The sequence below is a fragment of the Penicillium cataractarum genome (assembly GCF_028827025.1).
Source record: "Penicillium cataractarum strain IBT 29864 chromosome Unknown utg000005l, whole genome shotgun sequence".
Taxonomy (NCBI): Eukaryota; Fungi; Ascomycota; class Eurotiomycetes; order Eurotiales; family Aspergillaceae; genus Penicillium; species Penicillium cataractarum.
The window spans coordinates 4,217,442-4,236,609 of NW_026622741.1; the positions used below are offsets into that span (position 1 = coordinate 4,217,442).

The window sequence follows — 19,168 nt, forward strand, 5'->3', positions numbered from 1 at the left end:
TACATATGCGGGCGAGCGGAGGTTGATATACCTCGTGGAGACTGGTGAATGTTCTGGTAAGGATGAAGATTCGCTACTTTATCTAGCAGGGGAATGCCAGCGACTTAACGTAGATGCTATGTATGGTCTTTTCATTGTTGATATCTAGGAGCAGGGTCCGGACGATGCCGTGGGCCCGCTCCGCTGGAAATTCTCGCGCTTATCTTTCGCTGGGACCTGATTGTGCAAAATATGTCGTAAATAAACCATCTTCAAATGTAGGCCTCGCGTTCTCTCGAGTCTCTCTAGTCATTGTGACTGGCGAGGCGCGGATCGCATAGCAACCCATGGAAGTAGTGAGTTAGTGTCAATCCCTCCCTGTACTCTGCAGGATAGAGAGATGCACGAATGATCTGGTATCCGCACTTGCCGCTGGACCTCTCTCCCCGCGACAGACCCCGCTAAATCAGAGGAAGACGGGACAAGAGGGCTGCGGTGTGTAACCCATCGCTGCTGCACGAGCCAGCCGGGGCGCGACGAATGGGCGTGGAGTAAAATCGCCGAGAACTTGACGACACCACAACTGCATAGTATCGCGACTCGCGAGGCGTTTGACGCCAGATGTGCGAGGAGCGAGCCAGGTCGGGATTAGTGTCCTGGGGAGGTGATCGGGTCCCGTTTCTTTCTCTTTCTGCTCCGTTCGGGGGGCCCGCACTAACTCTCGTGGGCTGCTCCTATGGGAGAGTTAACGTTGGCGTCGAGTTCCACACCAACAGGCCAGATTTTCTCGCATAAATTTGACCGCCCATCTTTCTTTTCTCCTTCTTTCTCTTTCTCGCTCGAATTTCTCCAGAGACTCACCTGGCTAACCCCCGTAGAGAACTAGGTGTGTGTGTGTTGACAATACAGGGTAGGTATAGCTGACCCGACTTGGTGGGCAAAGCGGATGCAAACAGAGCAATTGTTTGCGACATTGTCACATGCTTCTGTCGTCACAGGTTCACCTCCCAACATTTCCACTTCTTTCCTCAACAACATCATGGACCAGGGCCGTTCAACAGGTGCCCAGCAGCCCGAAGGGCTGCGCGAAAGAAATGTCCCACGCCCTGATTCAACTGGGGGCCGCGATGCTCTAACTGCGACCGGCGAGTTGGAGGCCAAGGATGAGGCTGGCAAGGACAAGAAGACTTTTGGTCGCACTCCAGATGGAACGGGTAGGTGTTCTGTTCAACTTCCAATTGATTACTGCCCAGTACTTCCTAGACTTTGCATCGCGATGGATTAGCGATGCTTGACAATCCCTTGAGACCCGGATGGAGATCCCCCATCCACGACCCTGCCGCCGTTGTGGAGCTACCCCCCGCTAACTTGGAATCCGTCGCGTTCTTAGTGTTCACGGTGCCCCAGACCCATGACATGGTCTCTCAGCTCTTGTCGCCTTCTGAGCCCAAGAATGTGGGCGATTTGGTGGTGATAGCGCTACTGGCCATCCATATTCTACTCCTTTGGTCTCTGCCCGCCGGTGCAAAGATTCCCGTCTTCGCTTTCATTTACCTGTTTTGGCGGGCGGCGTACAATGGAGGAATCGGATGGCTGCTCCACAACCAGTCGCATCACAAGACACTGATCCGATGGGCAGAGAAGACAAAGGTATTCGTCAACCCGGCCACGGGTCAGAACCCTCACCCAGCTCTGTACAATTGGATCAAGAAAGAGCTCGAGACCAAAATCCCCGAGGATTACTCCTTCGACAATGCACCCCTTGAATACAATACTTGGCTTGTCTTTAGACGTCTAGTGGACTTGATCCTGATGTGTGATTTCACTTCTTACTGCCTCTTTGCGATCGCCTGTGGCCACCGTCCCGTGGACGAGAGTATCATCATGACCATTCTCCGGTGGACAGCGGGCATCGTGCTCGTTTTGTTCAATCTCTGGGTCAAACTAGATGCACACCGAGTAGTCAAGGACTATGCATGGTACTGGGGTGACTTTTTCTACCTCATCGATCAAGAACTCACCTTTGATGGCGTGTTCGAGATGGCTCCTCACCCCATGTACTCGGTCGGTTATGCGGGATACTACGGAATCTCTCTGATGGCTGCCAGTTATAAAGTCCTGTTCATCTCAATCATTGCCCATGCAGCTCAATTCGTGTTCCTCATCCTCGTCGAGAATCCACACATCGACAAAACCTACAATGCGCCACCACCCAGAAAGCGATCAGAGTGTGTTGATTCAACCTCCAGCCTTCCCTTGGATACGGACACTCCGAGAGCGCCTACTCCGTCCGACGATATTCTTCCCAATGCGACACCATCGTACTCGGCCAAACCTCCCCCTTCGGTTCATAACCTACTGGGGCTGAACAACTTGGATCTATATAGAACCACGGACTCGTCAGTCATGCTTGTCCAGCTGCTCGTATTTGCAGTCACCGCTTTGACACCATCTACACTGAGGTATCAACTTCTTTTCGTGGCTAATGCCGTTGTGTGGCGGCTGTGGTACTCTGTAGGCATTGGGTACCTGCTCAACAACCAGTCTCGCAACAAAGCCTGGACCCGGCACTTCCTCAAATTTGGTGAAACCCCCCAAGAGGCTTGGAACCAATGGAAGGGAACTTACCACCTCAGTATGATTATGTGCTACGCTAGCTTCATTGCTGCTGCGTGGAAAATGTACACGTTCCCGAGCGACTGGGGCTATGGTCTCGTCCTGTTCCGCCACGTTCTAGGTGCTGGCTTGATTAGCTTGCAGATCTGGACCTCGGTCAGCATCTACGATTCTCTGGGTGAATTCGGCTGGTTCTATGGTGATTTCTTCTTTGATGAGTCGCCCAAGCTGACCTACGAGGGAATCTACCGCTTCCTCAACAACCCCGAGCGAGTTTTGGGTCTCGCCGGTGTTTGGGGTGCCGTTCTCATAACGAGCAGCGCCACGGTTACCTTCTTGGCCCTGTTGAGCCACATTCTGAGCCTGTCTTTCATCCAGTTTGTGGAGCGCCCTCATATGCAAAAGCTGTATGGCCGTAGCCTTCGTCAGGATGGTGGCGTGGTTAAGAACCTTAAGAAGTCTCTGCCGCCTTCTCTCAAGCAGCTCCACGGAAGTGTCGACAAGATGTTCGACGACTCGTTCGAGTTCATCGAGGAACTTCTTGACAATGCTCGCCCGAAGCTTGCGGCTGGTGTCAACACGTTTGTCAAAGACACCACCGCTTTGTTCCAAAAGTATCCCGCTCGCATTACCATCTCCCGCATTGACGCCGATTTGGCTGGCTTCAACGTCTCCGACTACTCCCTGTCAGTCGAAGGTACTGACGCCAAGTCTCTCGACGAGACCGAGCAGGGGAAGGGTCGCGAGGGCGCTAACGCGCGTATGCCGCTGGATCGCCGAGGTGATCTCAAGAATCTGTCATTCGAATACGGTGCCCCGATTAAGGTCAAGTGGACTGCGCCTCTTAATCATAGCAAGAAGGACTGGGTCGGTCTTTACCGAGTCACCGACAACACCTCACGAGAGGTTACCCGTGTGTCCTCCCAAGGCCGGTGGATTGCCACCAACGAGGGCTTCTATGACAACACAACTTGCGAGAAGGGCATTGTTACCAGCGACGTGGTTCTCCGCTCCGCCGAACAAAACGGCCGTGAGGGCCATGACGTTGCCGGAGGCGAAATTATCTTCTCTGGCGACAAGCTCTTCTGGACGCAGGGCACCTTCGAGCTTCGCTACCACCACAACGGGCTACACAACGTCATGGCCATCTCCAGACCGTTCGAGATCCGGATCCGCCGCTTTGCCGAGGATGATGTACTCGTTGACAGCGATGGTATTGTGCAGACTGCCGTTGAGAACGCTCTGCTGCCGGTTGTCCGCAATTGTTTCGACCGCGATCCCGAGATTGCGCCGGAGAATGTTGAGGAACAGTTTGGCAGTCTGGTCGAACGTGATGGCAAGTTTGCCAAGAGAGTCGTTTTCGCCGTCCACCAGATGTAAGTCTATTTCACGTCCTAGTTCGTCTTCGTAACTAATCACGGTCACAGGTTCGGTGTTGAATTGGCGCCCGAGGTGGTCAAGGCCGATGGCAATGTTTTGAATCTTGCCTGGAGAATTTGTAATGCCAAGAAGGTTCTTGTAAGTGAAATGGTCTTTGCCTCGTCTGTATGGAGACTATATCGGTCTAACATATCCATGCAGGCTCCCTACAGCATGTCTCGATCGAATGGCACTACAACGCCAATCGAGGGCAAAGAATAGAAACGGAGCATCGGATCTACAATTATGTCGAGAGTCACACAATAATTTTGGACATGGCGAAGGAAGAGAGGGTTTGGCGTTCGTTTCCTGGTTGAGATCACCGGCACGTTCCAATTGACTTGCAAAAACAAAAACAAAAACAACATCAAATATCAAATATCAAATATCAACGTTCTACGCATTTTCAAGTGTTCAGCGAAGAAAGGAAGAAATCAACCAAAACATGAGGGTGGCATGGCCTTTTTTTTGCTTCATGACGACGATTCCCCGGGTTGGTTTAGGTGGCTGGTTGGTGTTTTTATAATTCGTCTTGCCCGAGGACCAGAGAGGGATGAATAGGCTTGGTGAATGGTCGGGTAATTGACTTTTGCTTCTTGACAATGTCTTCTATTTTCAGTATTTGTACATAGCTTCAATTACAATCGATTGCTAGCTTATGAGGGTTAAAGGGAATGATCAAAGAGAATATTTGTAACATTTTTTAGTAAACTAAAAGTATTCAAAAAATTTCTTACACAAGTATCGGACCTAGACTTTGCAATCGTCAGCATGATTCAAAACATGATCGATAAAGTGAAAGGCATGAATAGCTCCATATTGCAAGCAAGGCAAGTAATCAGTCGAGCCAGTTTAACTCATCCCATCCTCTGCCGTCCTCCCGAACCAGACTGTCATCCAAGACGGACAAGCAGCCCAGCCCGAAAGAGCCGACACAAGTCAAGCATAGCAGTACCAAACTGTCAACAGCAGAACCAGACGCCGACTGAACCTACGTCTGCCGGTGCTCCACAACCTTCCTCCCTGATGCGCCCAGAAGGGTACAAGAGGTCCAGTATTTGGGAGTCGGAGAACGCAGATCGACGCCCTGGCCCGAAGGCACCGCTGTAACAGAGTGGGTGCGTACTCGAGAGGCGGTTCTCAAGAGAGATCGTTGAATGGATTGACTGGGTGTCATCATAAAAGGGGGAGGGAGTGTTTCGGAAGAGAACAAGGGCAAAGGGAAGGAAGCGCATACATTTTACAATGGGAGAGACTCGTTGCGTGATTGAATCTTGATCGACTGGAAACCCTTTGAAACTGTCAGCTTGAAGTCCATCGACAGCAACGATGTGAACAAGACAGTGACATGATTGGAGTAGCATCAGGTGTTTTTGGTAAGGTATTTTGTTATCTTCAAAAATTTTGCAGAAGCAGAACTGAAAAAATTTGTTTCATCATGCTAGGGGTTGAGTGTGGGAAAAAAAAAACAGAAAAATTCGAAGCTTACCTGTGGAGAAGATCCAGTGCAGCCGACGCGCTGTGGTAGCTAGGTCAGTGGTAGAAGAAAGCCCTGCTTGAATCAAAGTTAGCTTGTATGCCAAAGCCAACGAGATTGATGTGAAAATCATTGTTGTAGAAGGTGTCGATCAGATGGTGATGCATGTTTGTTCATGGCCCATTTATTTGTCACCGGAACAGAATTTGGGTAGTTTTCAATCATAAGGACGGGGGAAGAGGCTGCATTGAAGCAATGAATAGTAGGTGGTACTCACAGGAAGTTAGTAAAATGTGGTAAGTAGCAAGGAAAATCCTGATTGATCCTGGCGAGCGCGCCTTCATCATAAAAAGGGCAGGTCGCCCAGGACAAAAACAACCGGGAGAAGTGTGGAAGGAAGAGAAAGCGAAGAGAGAAGAAAAAAGCTGAAAAGCTAGCCGGAGTGGGTGGGGTCTCAGGCAAACACTGCAAACACGCAGGATTTCCGCTTCTGGGCACTTTGACATCTCCATCTCCGAGAATCTAGAGATCTTTCAACTTCCAACCTCAAGATTTCAAGATGATGGCCGACAGGAGAAGGATCAATGGGCCTCCTGGTGGCACAAGGCCAGCAGTATTTGCCTCAAACCTACAATCTGGCACGAGCGCCACAGACCGCGCTCAGCGCCAGCGACAACCTTCCGAGCTACGGAAAATCTGTATGTCGCCATGGTCCTTTTGCCTTGCAATGGGTGGTGACTTCAGCTAACAAGAGTGCAACAGTCCTCAAGACTGGTCTAATTCCCACGGCATCGGGCTCTTCATACCTCGAATTCGAACCCTCAGCATCTCTCGCCGCTGCTCGCGCCAATCCCAAATCTCTGATCCCGCCTTCGTCAGCCTTGAAGCTGGCCTGCACAGTTCACGGACCTAAGCCTCTGCCCCGATCTGCAGCATTCTCTCCGAACCTTGTTCTTACAACACATGTCAAATACGCGCCTTTTGCCGCACGCCAGCGCAAGGGCCATATCCGCGACTCCAGCGAGCGTGATCTCGGAGTACACCTAGAAACCGCTCTGCGTGGCGCAATCATTGCCGAACGCTGGCCGAAGAGTGGTCTTGATATCACAATCACAATTCTGGAAGCTGAAGACGACCGGTGGTGGGGAAGTGCGCCGGACTCGCACGACGCCTCGTGGGGTATGATGAACGTTCTTGCTGGCTGTATCACTGCTGCTTCGGCCGCAATTGCTGATGCTCATATTGACTGTCTCGACCTGGTGGCTGGCGGTGTTGCTGCGATCGTTTCGGATGAACCTTCTGGGACTTCAACGGGGGTTCCCAAGCTCATGCTGGATACTGACCCTGCTGAGCATCGTTCTATTCTATCTGCATGTGTTGTGGCATATATGCCTGCTCGGGATGAGATTACAGAGCTCTGGCTGAAGGGTGACAGCTCCAAGGCCTCCCTTGAGGATGGTGATACTCGGACAGGTCATGAAGCATTGATAGACGGTGCTGTTGATGCTGCCCGAGGAGCCCATACCGTCTTGGCTGAAGCTGTACGGGAGTCTCTCCTCAGAACCGTGGGCCAAGCTTAAAATAACCATACCAAATTTAATGAAGAAATAATGAAGACCTCCAATTCAGAGACCGGTCACGTGTCCACGTAAGCCCTCAAAAAGTGGCATCTATACTGCTCGCATCGCCATTTCTATCAAGGCTATTGCACATGCTTTTCGTCCAATACCGTCGTTTTGTGATTCTGCTTAACGACTAAGCGCATCTTGTCCACAGCCATGTGATACAGATTGTAGCAGCTGTCACTTTTGTCGTTATGCTCCCTCCGATCTTCCTTGTTCTCCCATCGCCCACCCCATCGCCCTCTCCATCACCCACGTTTTGTGTACACCTGCTTTACATCAAAACATCCTCATACATAACCCTCCCACATACACCACCACAAGGTATGTTAATCCTAAGCTATTGATCCCATGAAGCATGCTCACGACCCACTCGTGCTGAAACTAACATTCTGTCCGAAGCACCAGCCCGCCATGGCCGCCCCGAGCGAGAGAAGGCGAATCCTGAACAGGGTTCTGATCCAAAACCCTTTCGATGATGCGGAGAGGCCAGGGCTCTGGATCTACTTGATCTGGATCTGTCTCACTGTCCGAAAGGATAGACAGGTAAGTTTTGGATGCTTTGCTGCCCTGGTTATGTACCCTCACTACTGGGAACACAATCTTTCTGACCTTTCGTCTCATAGCCCGATTACGAAGCCGTGGCAGAAGAGACCGGCTACCCGGTCCTCTACCTTGAGGAAGCCTTCCGGGAACTGTCACTACACGGTGACAAAGTTCGGATTCTGGCTAATGAGGCCATTGCCCAGAAGGAGAAAGAGGACGCGGAGGAGAAGGATAAGGAGAAGGATAAGAAGGAGAAGGATAAGGATAAGGAGAAGGAGAAGGAGAAGGAGAAGGAGAAGGAGAAGGAAGCGGAGGCGTAAATAGCCTTTGTCATTGCTTTTGTTATTACCCTTTTCCTAGAAGCGAATACCATCCTCTCTCAGCTTCTAGCATTCATTTTCACAATAGCTAAGTAGAGAGATGCGTGCATGGCCCGCACTTTTGCACAAATTTGAGAAATCTTAGTACTTTTTTAAATTCGCAGTATATGGAGTAGACCGGGGCATGTGATTCAAGCCTAAAATAGATGTATGTTCTTTCTTTCCTTCTCCATCTCTTTTCCTAATCACCATTAATTACACCCACTCACCTTCTACTTCATCAAGATATCCCTTAGGTACGTCATGACCTGATGCATCATCTACTGCCCTTCAGACCTACTAAACGACTCCTGATATCTGTTACTAGACCAAAATGACCTCCAATTAACCACACGAAAACATCATAAAGCCGAGTGACACTTCTCCTGGGCGTCCCGTCAAAGCCCATCAAGGAATCACCGCCAAAATGGTGCTAAAAGATGCTACCAGAGATATCCGCTTCCTTCGGCTCTGCATAAAGAGTCAAGAGAAGGCCAACGGCCACGTAAGTCATACATTACCCACAGTTTCCGGCGAGATTATTGTGGCTTTCGTCGCATGTTGCTCAAATCTTATAGTTGTTTCGTCCCAAAATGTTGCCTCCTTGGACTAATGATCCTTTTTAGATCCACTTTAAGTAAGTTGCCGCTGCTTTCAGTGTCGACGAGGAGGAAACCCGCAATCGATGGGGTCTGATGAATGCCGCCCTCCAAAAAGAAGAAGACGAGATGATGGCGCAACTAGCTACCCTAGCGGTCCCTCGATCTATCGACTAGAAGCACGCAGATGAGCCTATGAATCAACCGGAACCAGGCTGCGGTGATTGAATCTCAGAAAAATAATGAGCGTGAGACTTAAAGTGCCTTCACGAAAAACAAATCTGCTGTACCACCAGACCTTTGCCAATGGTGGAGGTACATGGATGTGATCTATATGCTGGGATCGTGGCTCCGAGCAGTAAAAATACAAGATAATGGATTCAATCAGTAATCTGCAACCTACAGCTACATGATTCGGTCAAAGCTGTAAGGCAGCAAGTAGAATGAGAAGGAAATCAGGAGTATTATATAGGCAACGATATCTAAGGGAGGCTGAAATTATACAAAAGCACCCTGAGATGAGCGAACCTCTTCCTCGACCTCTCCCCCGCCTCGCCCTTTACACACTCACCTTCCTCCTCTGAACCACACACTTCACCCTTGAGATCTCCTTGACTTGTCCTATCTCCTCTCTCTGTTCTTCCACGCACTCCATCCTCTCTCTTCGGGCGACGCACTACAACTGCATCTCCCAACAAGCTGTAAGTACTCTCTATCACGCTGATGTACATTTCTTCTTTGAGAGATGGACTTACTGATGAAATCAAGAAGCTCCCAACACCTACATCATGGCACCCACCTCCCGAAAGGCAGCTCCCCGGGGCAGAGTGAGCAAATCCCAGGCCGATTCCAAGAAGGCCTGGGAGGACAAGCTGTACTTCCTCTGGCTCCACTTTCAAATAAAAGATGGAGATAAGGTCTGTAGAGCCCTTTGAATTTATAAAAGAAGATCAAATCAGGCTAACGAGATCATCATTCACTCCAGCCCAACCACGCCGCCGTCGCCGCCAAGCTGGGCATCAGCCGTGACGCTGCGGTCAGGCGATATGGCCAGGTCAAGAAGCTCGCCAAGCAGATCGAGCAGTCCAAGGCGCCAAAGGGCAGCTTTGGTTTCGAGGATGAGGACCTGAACAGGGTCTTTGAGGCGTTGGAAACGAAGTACGCACACGAGCTGGTCCTTCGCTAAGTGGCGTGAACAGCCTCACCGAGTCCATCGACGGAGTACAAAGACTTCCCGGAGCACATACAACCTTGTACATTATTCACGGGGTACACATCATGGATCATGGGTTTCAATCATTACTCTGGTTTCCTAAGAGTCCGCCCGTGTCCATAGATGTCATGACCGCCATTGTCGATAGCTCCGCACCGTTTATGGAATCCATGTGAATATTTTCGGGTGCAACTCAAGATATTGTGTAGGCCATGATCAGAATTCATATTATCTGTAATACTTATCATAAACCTTCTAGAATCCACTGCGTGGCCTACAAGATGTAGAATAAGGTATTGGTTCGGGTCACGTGAAACGCAGGACCCTAACGTCCGGAATCCGCCCAGTCAGTCTATCAGTGGTAGAACTGTAGATTGGATATACCAATTGAGAAACAAGGCCTTGATATTGTTTTCTTACTCAAAGCTATCCAGCAGTTCTGACTTCTTCTGTAGCCCGATAGCCTTAACATCCAGCCTCTTCAATATCGAGCAAGCATACTTCATTGGGTGGGCGATATGTTTGATATAAGACCTTAGTTTCCCCGTCTCTACCTCACAGTTGTCACGACCCCAAAAGAACACTGGTGGGGTTTTCCTCTACGTTGACCTCACGACATATTCCTTCGCTGGAACCTCCAACCTCACTCTTACCAATATCCTCTTCGCAGTCTTCTACCACCTTTCGCTTACCCTACATCGAATCGAGTTCACCACAAAGTCGTCATCTGTCTGTTCATCCTTGCAACTGGCATAAACATTCTGTCCATCAAGATTTATTGACAACTTCCTTCTTAGCATCAGAAACCAAGTGACCATGTCTGGCCGAGTCACCAAGGGGAAGGCCAAGCCGCGCAAGGCTCCTGAGGCGAAGTTCGACAGCGATGATCCAACCGATAGCAACCTCATGCTTCTATGGCTTTGTATGAATAACATGAGTGCAACCGGGCAAGTAAGTCTGCTTTAGTTATGGATGTTCTTTCTTTTGTCACTCCTACTTATACATCTACAGGTCAACATGGAACCTGTTGCCTCGGCGCTCAATATTACAGTCAATGCTGCAAGGAAGCGCTACCGTCGCCTTAAGGACAAAATGAATTCCATGATGGTGACCCTTGAAAAACACAAGGGGTCAAAGGCTGCGTCTGCATCCAAGCCAGCCCAGTCGGCGAAGCAGGGTAATGAGAATGAGGGGCAGAACAACAACTCTGAGGAGCCTGCCGAGGACATTTAAGGCAAGCGCCCATGGGCGCACCTTACCTTGCAGACACATTCCCATGACAGCGCTGCAGAACACACATATGTCTTGATTCAACGGGTGTGGTCTTTTTGTACATGTCTTTCGATGGCACGTTTGCGATTTTGCGGACGGACACAGTCTTATGCACACGATAATACCCTTGTATTACATACGGCGAGAAATGTGCAAGACATATGCAAAAATAACTCAAGAGTCCATCCACTACAGAAAGAATGTAGTTATGTCCGTAGTCATAGATTGGAGGCGTAGGAGAGTGGCGTAAAAAACAAAGAAAGTAAGATTGGATGCGGCGATCACCTAGTGGCCCAAGCAGGTTCAAGCTAGGCCCGTGTTTCAGAACAAAGAACTGCTGTGCAACATGTACTGTACGAAGTACTCACTAGTAAACTGTACTTCTGTAAGTCTGGAGGGGCGTAAAGTTGTAAACTATATTTTCTTTTGCAGGATTCACACCATGACTGCACCCCGCAAATAGGCTTACATTTGGAATTTTGCATAGATTGTCTAAGTACTTACAGTGCACTCCCTACAATAGTACAATGGGCAAGCCAGTTGCTGTCAAAAGTACGCTGATCGGGCCAGGGACCCATCGTCATCGGAATCGATCGATCGAGAATAGAAACGAGATTAGGGTGCAGCTTGAGATTCCTAGGTTGGTGGAGCATATGGACTTTTTGCCAGAAGTAGCAAGAGAGGCTTCAACAAGTTTAACTCGAGTTGTTAGTAGGCTCCGTAGAATAATAATGGAAACAGACGACGTATGCTTCATGGAAAACCCCGTTCAACCAGCATCTATGACTGGCTAGTATGTATACTCCGGAGACGGGATTGACAGCGGAACGACTCAACACGCCAGCAAAAAAGGGGCAAAAGATCTTCGTCAACACTTTCTCCATAGACCCCTCAACATGGACCTACCTTCTCCGCTCTAGGCACAGAGTTGTTCCATGGATAGAAGCGGATCAAAGATGCCCCTGAGTAGTAGAAGTAAACCTCTGGAGCGCGGAAAAGGCTCATCGGGCAACCGCCGCTGGCCGAGAACAGTAGTAGTTCGCATTCTCCTTTCTCCCCCCATCAACCACGAGCCACGAAGGATTCATTCCCGTCAAAGAATTAAACTTCATTTCCCAGAATCTCAAATTTGGATTGACTTTTTCTTTGTTCCGGGAGCTTCCCCTAACGCGCCCGAGTCGATGGAGGGGGGGGCCCATTTAGCGCGCCAGTCGTCTAGCGTCCAGGCAATCGGGTCGTCCAGGAAGCCAAAATTGGCACTCGGTTCACAGGCTCGTGCCGCTAAGAACGCGATGGGTCCACGGTCCTGCTTGTCGATCACATCGTCACACCAATCACTGCGCCCACGGAAATTGGGGGGCTCCAGCGGGCTACTAGTCCGCCCACTGGCCTCGGCCTTCTTCCCACTACGGAGTACTGCTGGTAAACTCGGCATTTGGTCCCCATTCACAGGATCACGTTGAGATTGCAAAAAAAAATGAACGCCAGTGCGAAAATGGACCAGCCGACGGCCATCTCCCGGACGAAGACTCCGTCCTAACCTGCCAATTGCACGATTTTCACGGGTCGGCGGTTGGGGAGCATGACGAATTCTTCTCGTGCTGTTCGTTGGTCCCCAGTCAAGGAAATAAAACGTTCTGTCATGTGGACCCTCTGGCTAGGGCCCGCAACATCAGCTCACAGCCTATGATGCAGCCTGGACGTTGACTCCGAAGAAGCTTCTACTAGCTGTATACGCTTGTCCCCATTCGAGGACCCAACTGACGAAATTACGGCAAGAAAAAGAAAGGAACATGAGAAAAAAAGACCTCCTCGTGTTGGTCAGGGAACGACTCGTGTGTCCCTCAAGATCGTATCGTGTGCGTGGCTGCCCTCAAGGCATCGTCTGAGTTTACCAAAACCAGTTAAGAACGGCAGAGGGCCGTTCATGTGTCAGAGGCTACGGCAAATGGAGCACTCTTAATCTTTTTATTTTAGCGTTCGAACCGTCGTGCCGTATCGGCCTGGCCCCATCTGTGCCACTGCCCGCGGTGACGGATCATGGAGAAGACCGGACCACTTCCTTCCCCCTGATCCAGGCACAATAATCCAATCGGTGATGGATCTGCAGGCCGACCACTGGACCAGGCAACTCGCTGCTGATTTCTTGTTGCCCATGGCCGGGGTGTGAGCTTCGACTCTTTTACTCCCTTCTCCTCTTTCCATTCTTCCTCTATTATGCTCTCTTGATGGACTTTGAACCGTATGACGGTCTCTCAATCGTGAGCTTCAGGGCTGTCATGACTCCGCCTGTTTAGTTCTTCACGGCGGCCGTTGGTCTAGTCGATCCACTTTCAATTTGTTTAGTTTGAGAGTTTTTTTCCCCTTTGCCTTTCGACGTCACCACGGGGCCCTCTCGTGCGCCCCCCAACTCTCTCTTTCTCTCTCTGGTGGACACACGACGCCCTTTTTGCGCATCAGATTGATTACAATATATTCAAGATGGTGGCTTTGAAGAAGCTTTTTCAAGCTGAGCGGGCGCCATCGCGCCCATCAACCGGTCTTGGGCTCAATGGAATGGAGTCGGATGAACCATACTTTGGCACCATTGAAACACCCACTCGAAGCAAGTTTCAAAGCCTTTTGTCTGCCGCTCCTCCGTCGCCAGCACTGCCATCGCCAGGTTTGAGAGCATTCCAAGCACATGATGTAGCACATCATTTCGATCAGATCGAGAAACAGTTCGAGGATCTACATCAGCATCTAAGTGAACGACCGACATCTTCTCAATCGCAGTTCCCGCCACCCGTACCGGGTCTCTCTGTTCGCAAGGATCCCAATGCTCGACACATCGATCTAATGGAAGCTATTGCTCCCCCAGAGCAAGCCATCGACAGCGATTCCCCAGTCGCATCGCCTCCCACCAGTCCATATAACGAAGATGTTGCAGAACGAAACATGACCAGGTTCCTTCGCATTCAGTATCGCAGTGGACGTGCAAGCTGCCGGATATTTTCCGCCCTGTATCAAGAGGATGTTGCGGACAGAAACATTGCAAAATATAATAACGCATCGCGCTCACTTTCGTCATTAAGCTGTCGCTCTTCTCCTCCCGCGCCTGGGAGGGTACGCAACCTGAGCCCCGATGGTCAAAGAAAACGCAATCCCAGAAAGTCCAATTGGACATCGGATGGCGATTTGCGTGCTCGGTCTGCCTCTCCGGATAGTACCTCTGGTACTTCGTCGCGAAATTCACAGGCGGGCAGCTTGCTTCGCCAACAAAGATCAGCGCCTAGTCTGTCCCCCGACGAGGATGGAGAAGAGGCACCACCTCCCGTGATCCAGCGTTTGGGCGTCCCTCCTGCGCACAAGCAGGGCAAGCGATGGAGCAATACTCCATTGCCAGATAGCCCCACACTGCCTACTCCCATGAGTGACGGCGGCAGTGGCAGCGAGAACCGCCCGGAGAGCTCTCCAACGCCTAGGGCCCCAGTCACAACAACCCGAAGCTCATCCTTGACTGCAAGGTCATTATCTCCTCCTCCTTCATCAGGTTCAACTTCTCGAAAGAACGTGCGAGATCTATCCATCAATACGGAGCTAGCCGTCCAAGGTCGGCCGAAGATCGTGCACCGCGCCATTCAACCCCCAACGCCCTCGACTCTTGAGATGAAGCGGGCCCCGAGTATTGCAGAGGTTATGCATAGTCCTTTGCCCGCGCCAAGCCCTTCACAACCCTCCCCTCGGTTCAAGGTATCGGAGATGATGGACTTGTTCAACAAAGCCTACATGTCTACACAGGCCATCAGCCCCCATCCTACGTATGAGAGTTTGCAGGATGCCATTGTCCGCGAAATCAATTCTCACGAGGCGTTCAAGAAAGTCCCCGTTCCTGACGCTGGTCCCCCATTCACTCCTTCTCCGACTCATGAAACATTTGATAACCGTCCCCGGTCCGCACGCCCTGGATTGAGCCGCAGTGCCTCTGCCGGGTCAATCTCCAAAATCATGAGAAAAGGCTCCTTCAGAAAGCACAAGCGAAATGCCGACTCTCGCCAGAGCATCTCTACAAGCATTTTCCGCAAAGCCTCTCCTTCTCCATCTCGCCGGCGACACACCGATGCCCCAGCTCCCTCCCCAGGTCTCCTTGCCGACATCGAAAAATCACAGGAAACTGCCTCCCCAGAGCAACTGACATACATGGATGTCCTATACCGTGCTAGCAACGACAAGCCTGGCACTTCCAGCTCTAAAAGCCCTCAGCCATCGCGGAAGCGCGGACGTTCGGATTCGACCTCCAATCTCTCTGCCATCATCCGTGCCAACAACTCAGACAGACCCCATACCCCAGGTCCCCTTGGTACCATCTATTGCATGAAGGCACACTCGAATTCTTCCAAGGACAGCCAGGGTAGTGGCTCGTTTGAAGAGAGTGACGACGATATTATCCACCTCCCCAGCGTTGTTGCACCTCCCCCGCGTGTGCAGATCGACGCTGTCGATGATAACAACGTGCGCTACGTGATTGACTCCGCTACTGCTACCGATGCGCAAAGACTCATTAACTGGCCCCATCGCTCTCGCCGCAACAAGTCTCCTGCACCCACCTCGGCGCCTTGTGAGAACAGCCTGTCCCCGCTGTCCCGTGCTCGAATGCAGATTCGTGGCGCTCGCTCCGTCGAGACCTACTGAATAGCAGCGAAACCATTAATTTGCTGTCTATTTCAAATTGGGAAGACCTTCTGTTCTTCCCGCATGATAATGACGTTCTCATGATACCTCAACCCCTGAAAAGCTTGTCTGGTCCCTTCGGTGTCTGTTTCTCTTTCTATAGCGATTTTGAACCTTCGACTTGAGGCGTCTTCTCTTGACTTGGAAACTCAAGCCTTTTTCTTTCCTTTCTCCTCCCCGCACACACCCTCTCTCTCTCTAATATCCGACCTGGTTTTTCACCTACTACCTCACTCACTACATCTCATAGCTCTTTCCTACTCCTACTATATCCCGTCTATTCACTCTAGTCCTTACTGTCTCCTATCGCTTGTCATCATCGGCCTACTTTATCGTCGATCGCCCGCCAATACATGTGGCTCCTCGTTGTCTTTCCTATTTTTACTCTGCCTTACTATAAACCGATAGTTATTGGTGTGCATCTTACGGATGGCGTTCCTATCGATTGATCTGCAGACTTTGTCAATATTTGTACTATACAGCCAAGGCAACAAGCCTAACAAATACGCATTATTTTGTTACTCTTATACACATGCTTCTTTTGGAATCGCAAGAAATCATTTGATAATTTTCTTCAATATTCGCGCCCAGCCCACTAGTGAGACCATGTGACTTAGGGATCTATTTACCTAATTAGGATCGACAGCCTTGCGAGTTATCCTAAGTCTGGCAGTCCAACAAGGCTGTGGATTGCGGGGATCAGGAATGTGGGGAAGGATCTCTAGAGCCCTAGACCCGTTCCTTCGCGTCTCAATAGTACCAGCGCTAATATAGGCAATACTATTTCTGAGTATAGGATATCTTCTTTAATACAAATGAAAAAGGGAAAATGAAAAATGAAATACGTTACTCATTTCTGCTCATCGGCTCATTGTAACTAACCACTTCCGTGTCCGTCCTAACACAACCTCCTTTTCCAGTCCCAACTCCACAACAATGACAGGATGCACGAGGTATCTTGGATGGGACCCCTGGTTGGTAAACCACTTCACATGTAGGGGTCTGAATGATTTTTACGATGGTGAAAAGCTCCAGATTCAACTCCACGTTCTCAATAAGAAAGGAGAGAAAGAAAAACTACATCTCCTGCTCTTGGAAGAGCTGAGATGAAGATTTGCATGGAGGTCAGAGGCATGACCAGTCGGCTTAGTAGGAACGGCCGAACATGCACCACTTCTCGGCGAAGTTGGAGCAGCTGGGGTTGATACACTTGGTAACACCGGGCTCGATGCCCTCGGGCTGCTCGAAGGGAATGCACAGCTTTATTCGAAAATGTCAGCATATCTCCACTAGAACTCTCGAAAGATTGGTACTTACACTCTTGCCACCCATTGAAGGCGCCTTGGCATCGGCGACCTCGCCGGACTCCTCTTCGGCCTTACGAGCACTCTGGGTCTTGATAGATTCCTCACAGTCCATTTGCAGACAGAAGGGAACGAGGCAGAGCTATGCAAAATCAGTGTCTGATTCGATCATTAAGGGGGAAGGGGGGTGTATCTCACGTTCTTAGCGTTCAGAGCAGGGGTAAAGTCGTCCCAGTTAGTAATCTGAGGGCGGTGGGCCTTGAACTCAGCATCGGCGCGGTTGTACATGTCGGTGTGGATAGTCTCGAGGAGGGCAGTGGTGCCGCTGACCAGGTCGGCGATAGGAAGGGTGGACTTGCCATCCTTTCCGGGGATATCACGACGGGCAGTGGTGACGAAGTGGCCAGCAGACTCGCCAGGGCCGAACTCCAGACGGAGGGGCACACCACGGAGCTCCCACTGGTTGAACTTCCAACCGGGGGAGTAGCCTTCACGCTTGTCGCTCTGGACACGGACACCGGCAGCTTCGAGGACGGTGACCAGGCCGTCAATCTCAGCGTAGAGCTTCTCACGGTCCTCTTCGGTGCTCTTGGCAGTGATACCGACGGGGACGATAACGACCTGGGTCTCAGCCACACGAGGGGGAAGGACCAGACCCTTGTCGTCACTGTGAATCATGACCATAACACCAAGGGTACGGGTCGACAGACCCCAAGAGTTCTGCCAGACGTAGAGAGCCTCCTTCTGCTCACCGGGTTTGGCGGAGGGGTCCTCAACGGTGATGTTGAACATCTTACTGAAGTTCTGGCCCAGGCCGTGGGAGGTACCACCCTGGATACCACGGCCAGTGGCAGGGATATAACCCTCAACGGTAGTGGTGTAGAGACCACCAGCAAACTTCTCCTTCTCAGTCTTCTGGCCCTTGACCACGGGGACTGCAAGAAGCTCCGAGTAGATATCGGCATACCAGTCAAGAATCTGGAGCACTTCCTTCCGGGCAGCGTCCTCAGTCAGGTGAGCAGTGTGGCCCTCCTGCCACAAGAACTCACGAGTTCGCAGGAAAGGCTGGGGGTTCTTGAACTCCCATCGGACGACGGAATTCCACTGGTTCAGACGCAGGGGCAGATCACGGTGGCTGCGAATCCACTTGGAGTAGTAGGGGTACATAACAGTCTCGGAGGTAGGACGAATAGCAATCTTCTTCTCGAGAGGGGTCGAGCCACTAGAATAAAAGATCACGTCAGTTTACCCTCTTGCCCAAAAATCATTAAAGAAAGGAATCCATACGCATGGGTCACCCAGGCGACCTCAGCAGCGAAGCCCTCAATGTGGTCCTTCTCACGCTGCAACACATCCTCGGTAACGAACAAGGGGAAAGAGCAGTTCTTGACACCCATCTTCTTGATCTTCTTGTTGAACCAGTCTTGAATCTCCTCCCAGATGAAGTACGAAGCGGGCTAAGGTAGATATACATTAGTGATGGGGCACGCGACTAGGAACAGAGCAAGATGAAATTACCTTCAAGATGAAGCAGCCCGACACGTCATAATAGTCCAGCATGTCTCCTGGATGCGGATTAGCAAGCATTCTATCTTATACGGTGTCCTTTCTTACCCTTAGTGAGAACTTGCTGGTACCAGTCAGGGAAGTTCTCCTCCTTGGACGCATCGATACCGATCAAAGCAGCACCGTCAACCTTCTTCTTAGGGGCCTTCTTGGCCTCCTTCTTGCCCTCAGTCTTCACACCAGCAGCGTGCTTCGCAGCCTTCTCAGCCTTGGCCGCAGCCAGCTTGGCAGCCTTTTCAGCTTTCTTCGCGGCGTTCTTAGACTCGCCCGCCTGGTTATCGGCGGGGTTCTGAGTGCGATCGGGCAGGGTTGTGGGAGCAGCAGCGCCCGAGGCGGCAGCATCGGTGGGATTCTGGCTAGCCATAATGGTGATGAACGAGCGCCTGGCTAGTAAAAAGAGAGTAGGCAAGACTCAAGAGCAGAATGGGAGGGAGGAGTTATTCGAAGTATGACTCCGTCAATAAAAAGTGGGATGTTATCTGCGAC

General features: G+C 50.8%; 9 protein-coding genes across 9 annotated transcripts; 7 read left to right on the forward strand and 2 right to left on the reverse strand.

Moving 5' to 3' along the window:
• Positions 1 to 977: 977 nt before the first annotated feature.
• Positions 978 to 4,236, forward strand: N7496_007212 (phosphatidylethanolamine N-methyltransferase; the record flags this gene model as incomplete). The annotated part of the gene is made up of 4 exons (XM_056700141.1): positions 978 to 1,193; positions 1,370 to 3,971; positions 4,023 to 4,113; positions 4,177 to 4,236. Exons 1-4 carry the CDS (start codon positions 1,019 to 1,021, stop codon positions 4,234 to 4,236), a joined length of 2,928 nt encoding a protein of 975 aa, XP_056555554.1. The 5' UTR covers positions 978 to 1,018.
• A 1,814-nt stretch (positions 4,237 to 6,050) lies between these two features.
• On the forward strand, positions 6,051 to 7,071 carry N7496_007213 (3' exoribonuclease family protein; the record flags this gene model as incomplete). Its single annotated transcript, XM_056700142.1, has 2 exons — positions 6,051 to 6,189; positions 6,254 to 7,071. The coding sequence occupies 2 exons, from the start codon at positions 6,051 to 6,053 to the stop codon at positions 7,069 to 7,071; spliced, it is 957 nt and encodes a 318-aa protein (XP_056555555.1).
• A 456-nt stretch (positions 7,072 to 7,527) lies between these two features.
• Positions 7,528 to 7,979, forward strand: N7496_007214 (uncharacterized protein; the record flags this gene model as incomplete). The annotated part of the gene is made up of 2 exons (XM_056700143.1): positions 7,528 to 7,659; positions 7,740 to 7,979. The coding sequence occupies 2 exons, from the start codon at positions 7,528 to 7,530 to the stop codon at positions 7,977 to 7,979; spliced, it is 372 nt and encodes a 123-aa protein (XP_056555556.1).
• A 466-nt stretch (positions 7,980 to 8,445) lies between these two features.
• N7496_007215 (uncharacterized protein) lies at positions 8,446 to 8,794 on the forward strand (the record flags this gene model as incomplete). The annotated part of the gene is made up of 3 exons (XM_056700144.1): positions 8,446 to 8,523; positions 8,645 to 8,655; positions 8,677 to 8,794. The coding sequence occupies 3 exons, from the start codon at positions 8,446 to 8,448 to the stop codon at positions 8,792 to 8,794; spliced, it is 207 nt and encodes a 68-aa protein (XP_056555557.1).
• Positions 8,795 to 9,405: 611 nt separating this feature from the next.
• Positions 9,406 to 9,803, forward strand: N7496_007216 (uncharacterized protein; the record flags this gene model as incomplete). The annotated part of the gene is made up of 2 exons (XM_056700145.1): positions 9,406 to 9,534; positions 9,603 to 9,803. 2 exons carry the CDS (start codon positions 9,406 to 9,408, stop codon positions 9,801 to 9,803), a joined length of 330 nt encoding a protein of 109 aa, XP_056555558.1.
• Positions 9,804 to 10,646: 843 nt separating this feature from the next.
• N7496_007217 (uncharacterized protein) lies at positions 10,647 to 11,063 on the forward strand (the record flags this gene model as incomplete). Its single annotated transcript, XM_056700146.1, has 2 exons — positions 10,647 to 10,781; positions 10,842 to 11,063. The coding sequence occupies 2 exons, from the start codon at positions 10,647 to 10,649 to the stop codon at positions 11,061 to 11,063; spliced, it is 357 nt and encodes a 118-aa protein (XP_056555559.1).
• Positions 11,064 to 12,225: 1,162 nt separating this feature from the next.
• Positions 12,226 to 12,537, reverse strand: N7496_007218 (uncharacterized protein; the record flags this gene model as incomplete). The annotated part of the gene is made up of 1 exon (XM_056700147.1): positions 12,226 to 12,537. The coding sequence occupies one exon, from the start codon at positions 12,535 to 12,537 to the stop codon at positions 12,226 to 12,228; it is 312 nt and encodes a 103-aa protein (XP_056555560.1).
• Positions 12,538 to 13,583: 1,046 nt separating this feature from the next.
• N7496_007219 (uncharacterized protein) lies at positions 13,584 to 15,773 on the forward strand (the record flags this gene model as incomplete). Its single annotated transcript, XM_056700148.1, has 1 exon — positions 13,584 to 15,773. The coding sequence occupies one exon, from the start codon at positions 13,584 to 13,586 to the stop codon at positions 15,771 to 15,773; it is 2,190 nt and encodes a 729-aa protein (XP_056555561.1).
• A 1,185-nt stretch (positions 15,774 to 16,958) lies between these two features.
• N7496_007220 (proline--tRNA ligase) lies at positions 16,959 to 19,046 on the reverse strand (the record flags this gene model as incomplete). Its single annotated transcript, XM_056700149.1, has 6 exons — positions 16,959 to 17,072; positions 17,130 to 17,258; positions 17,315 to 18,338; positions 18,404 to 18,573; positions 18,635 to 18,681; positions 18,731 to 19,046. 6 exons carry the CDS (start codon positions 19,044 to 19,046, stop codon positions 16,959 to 16,961), a joined length of 1,800 nt encoding a protein of 599 aa, XP_056555562.1.
• Positions 19,047 to 19,168: the final 122 nt, after the last annotated feature.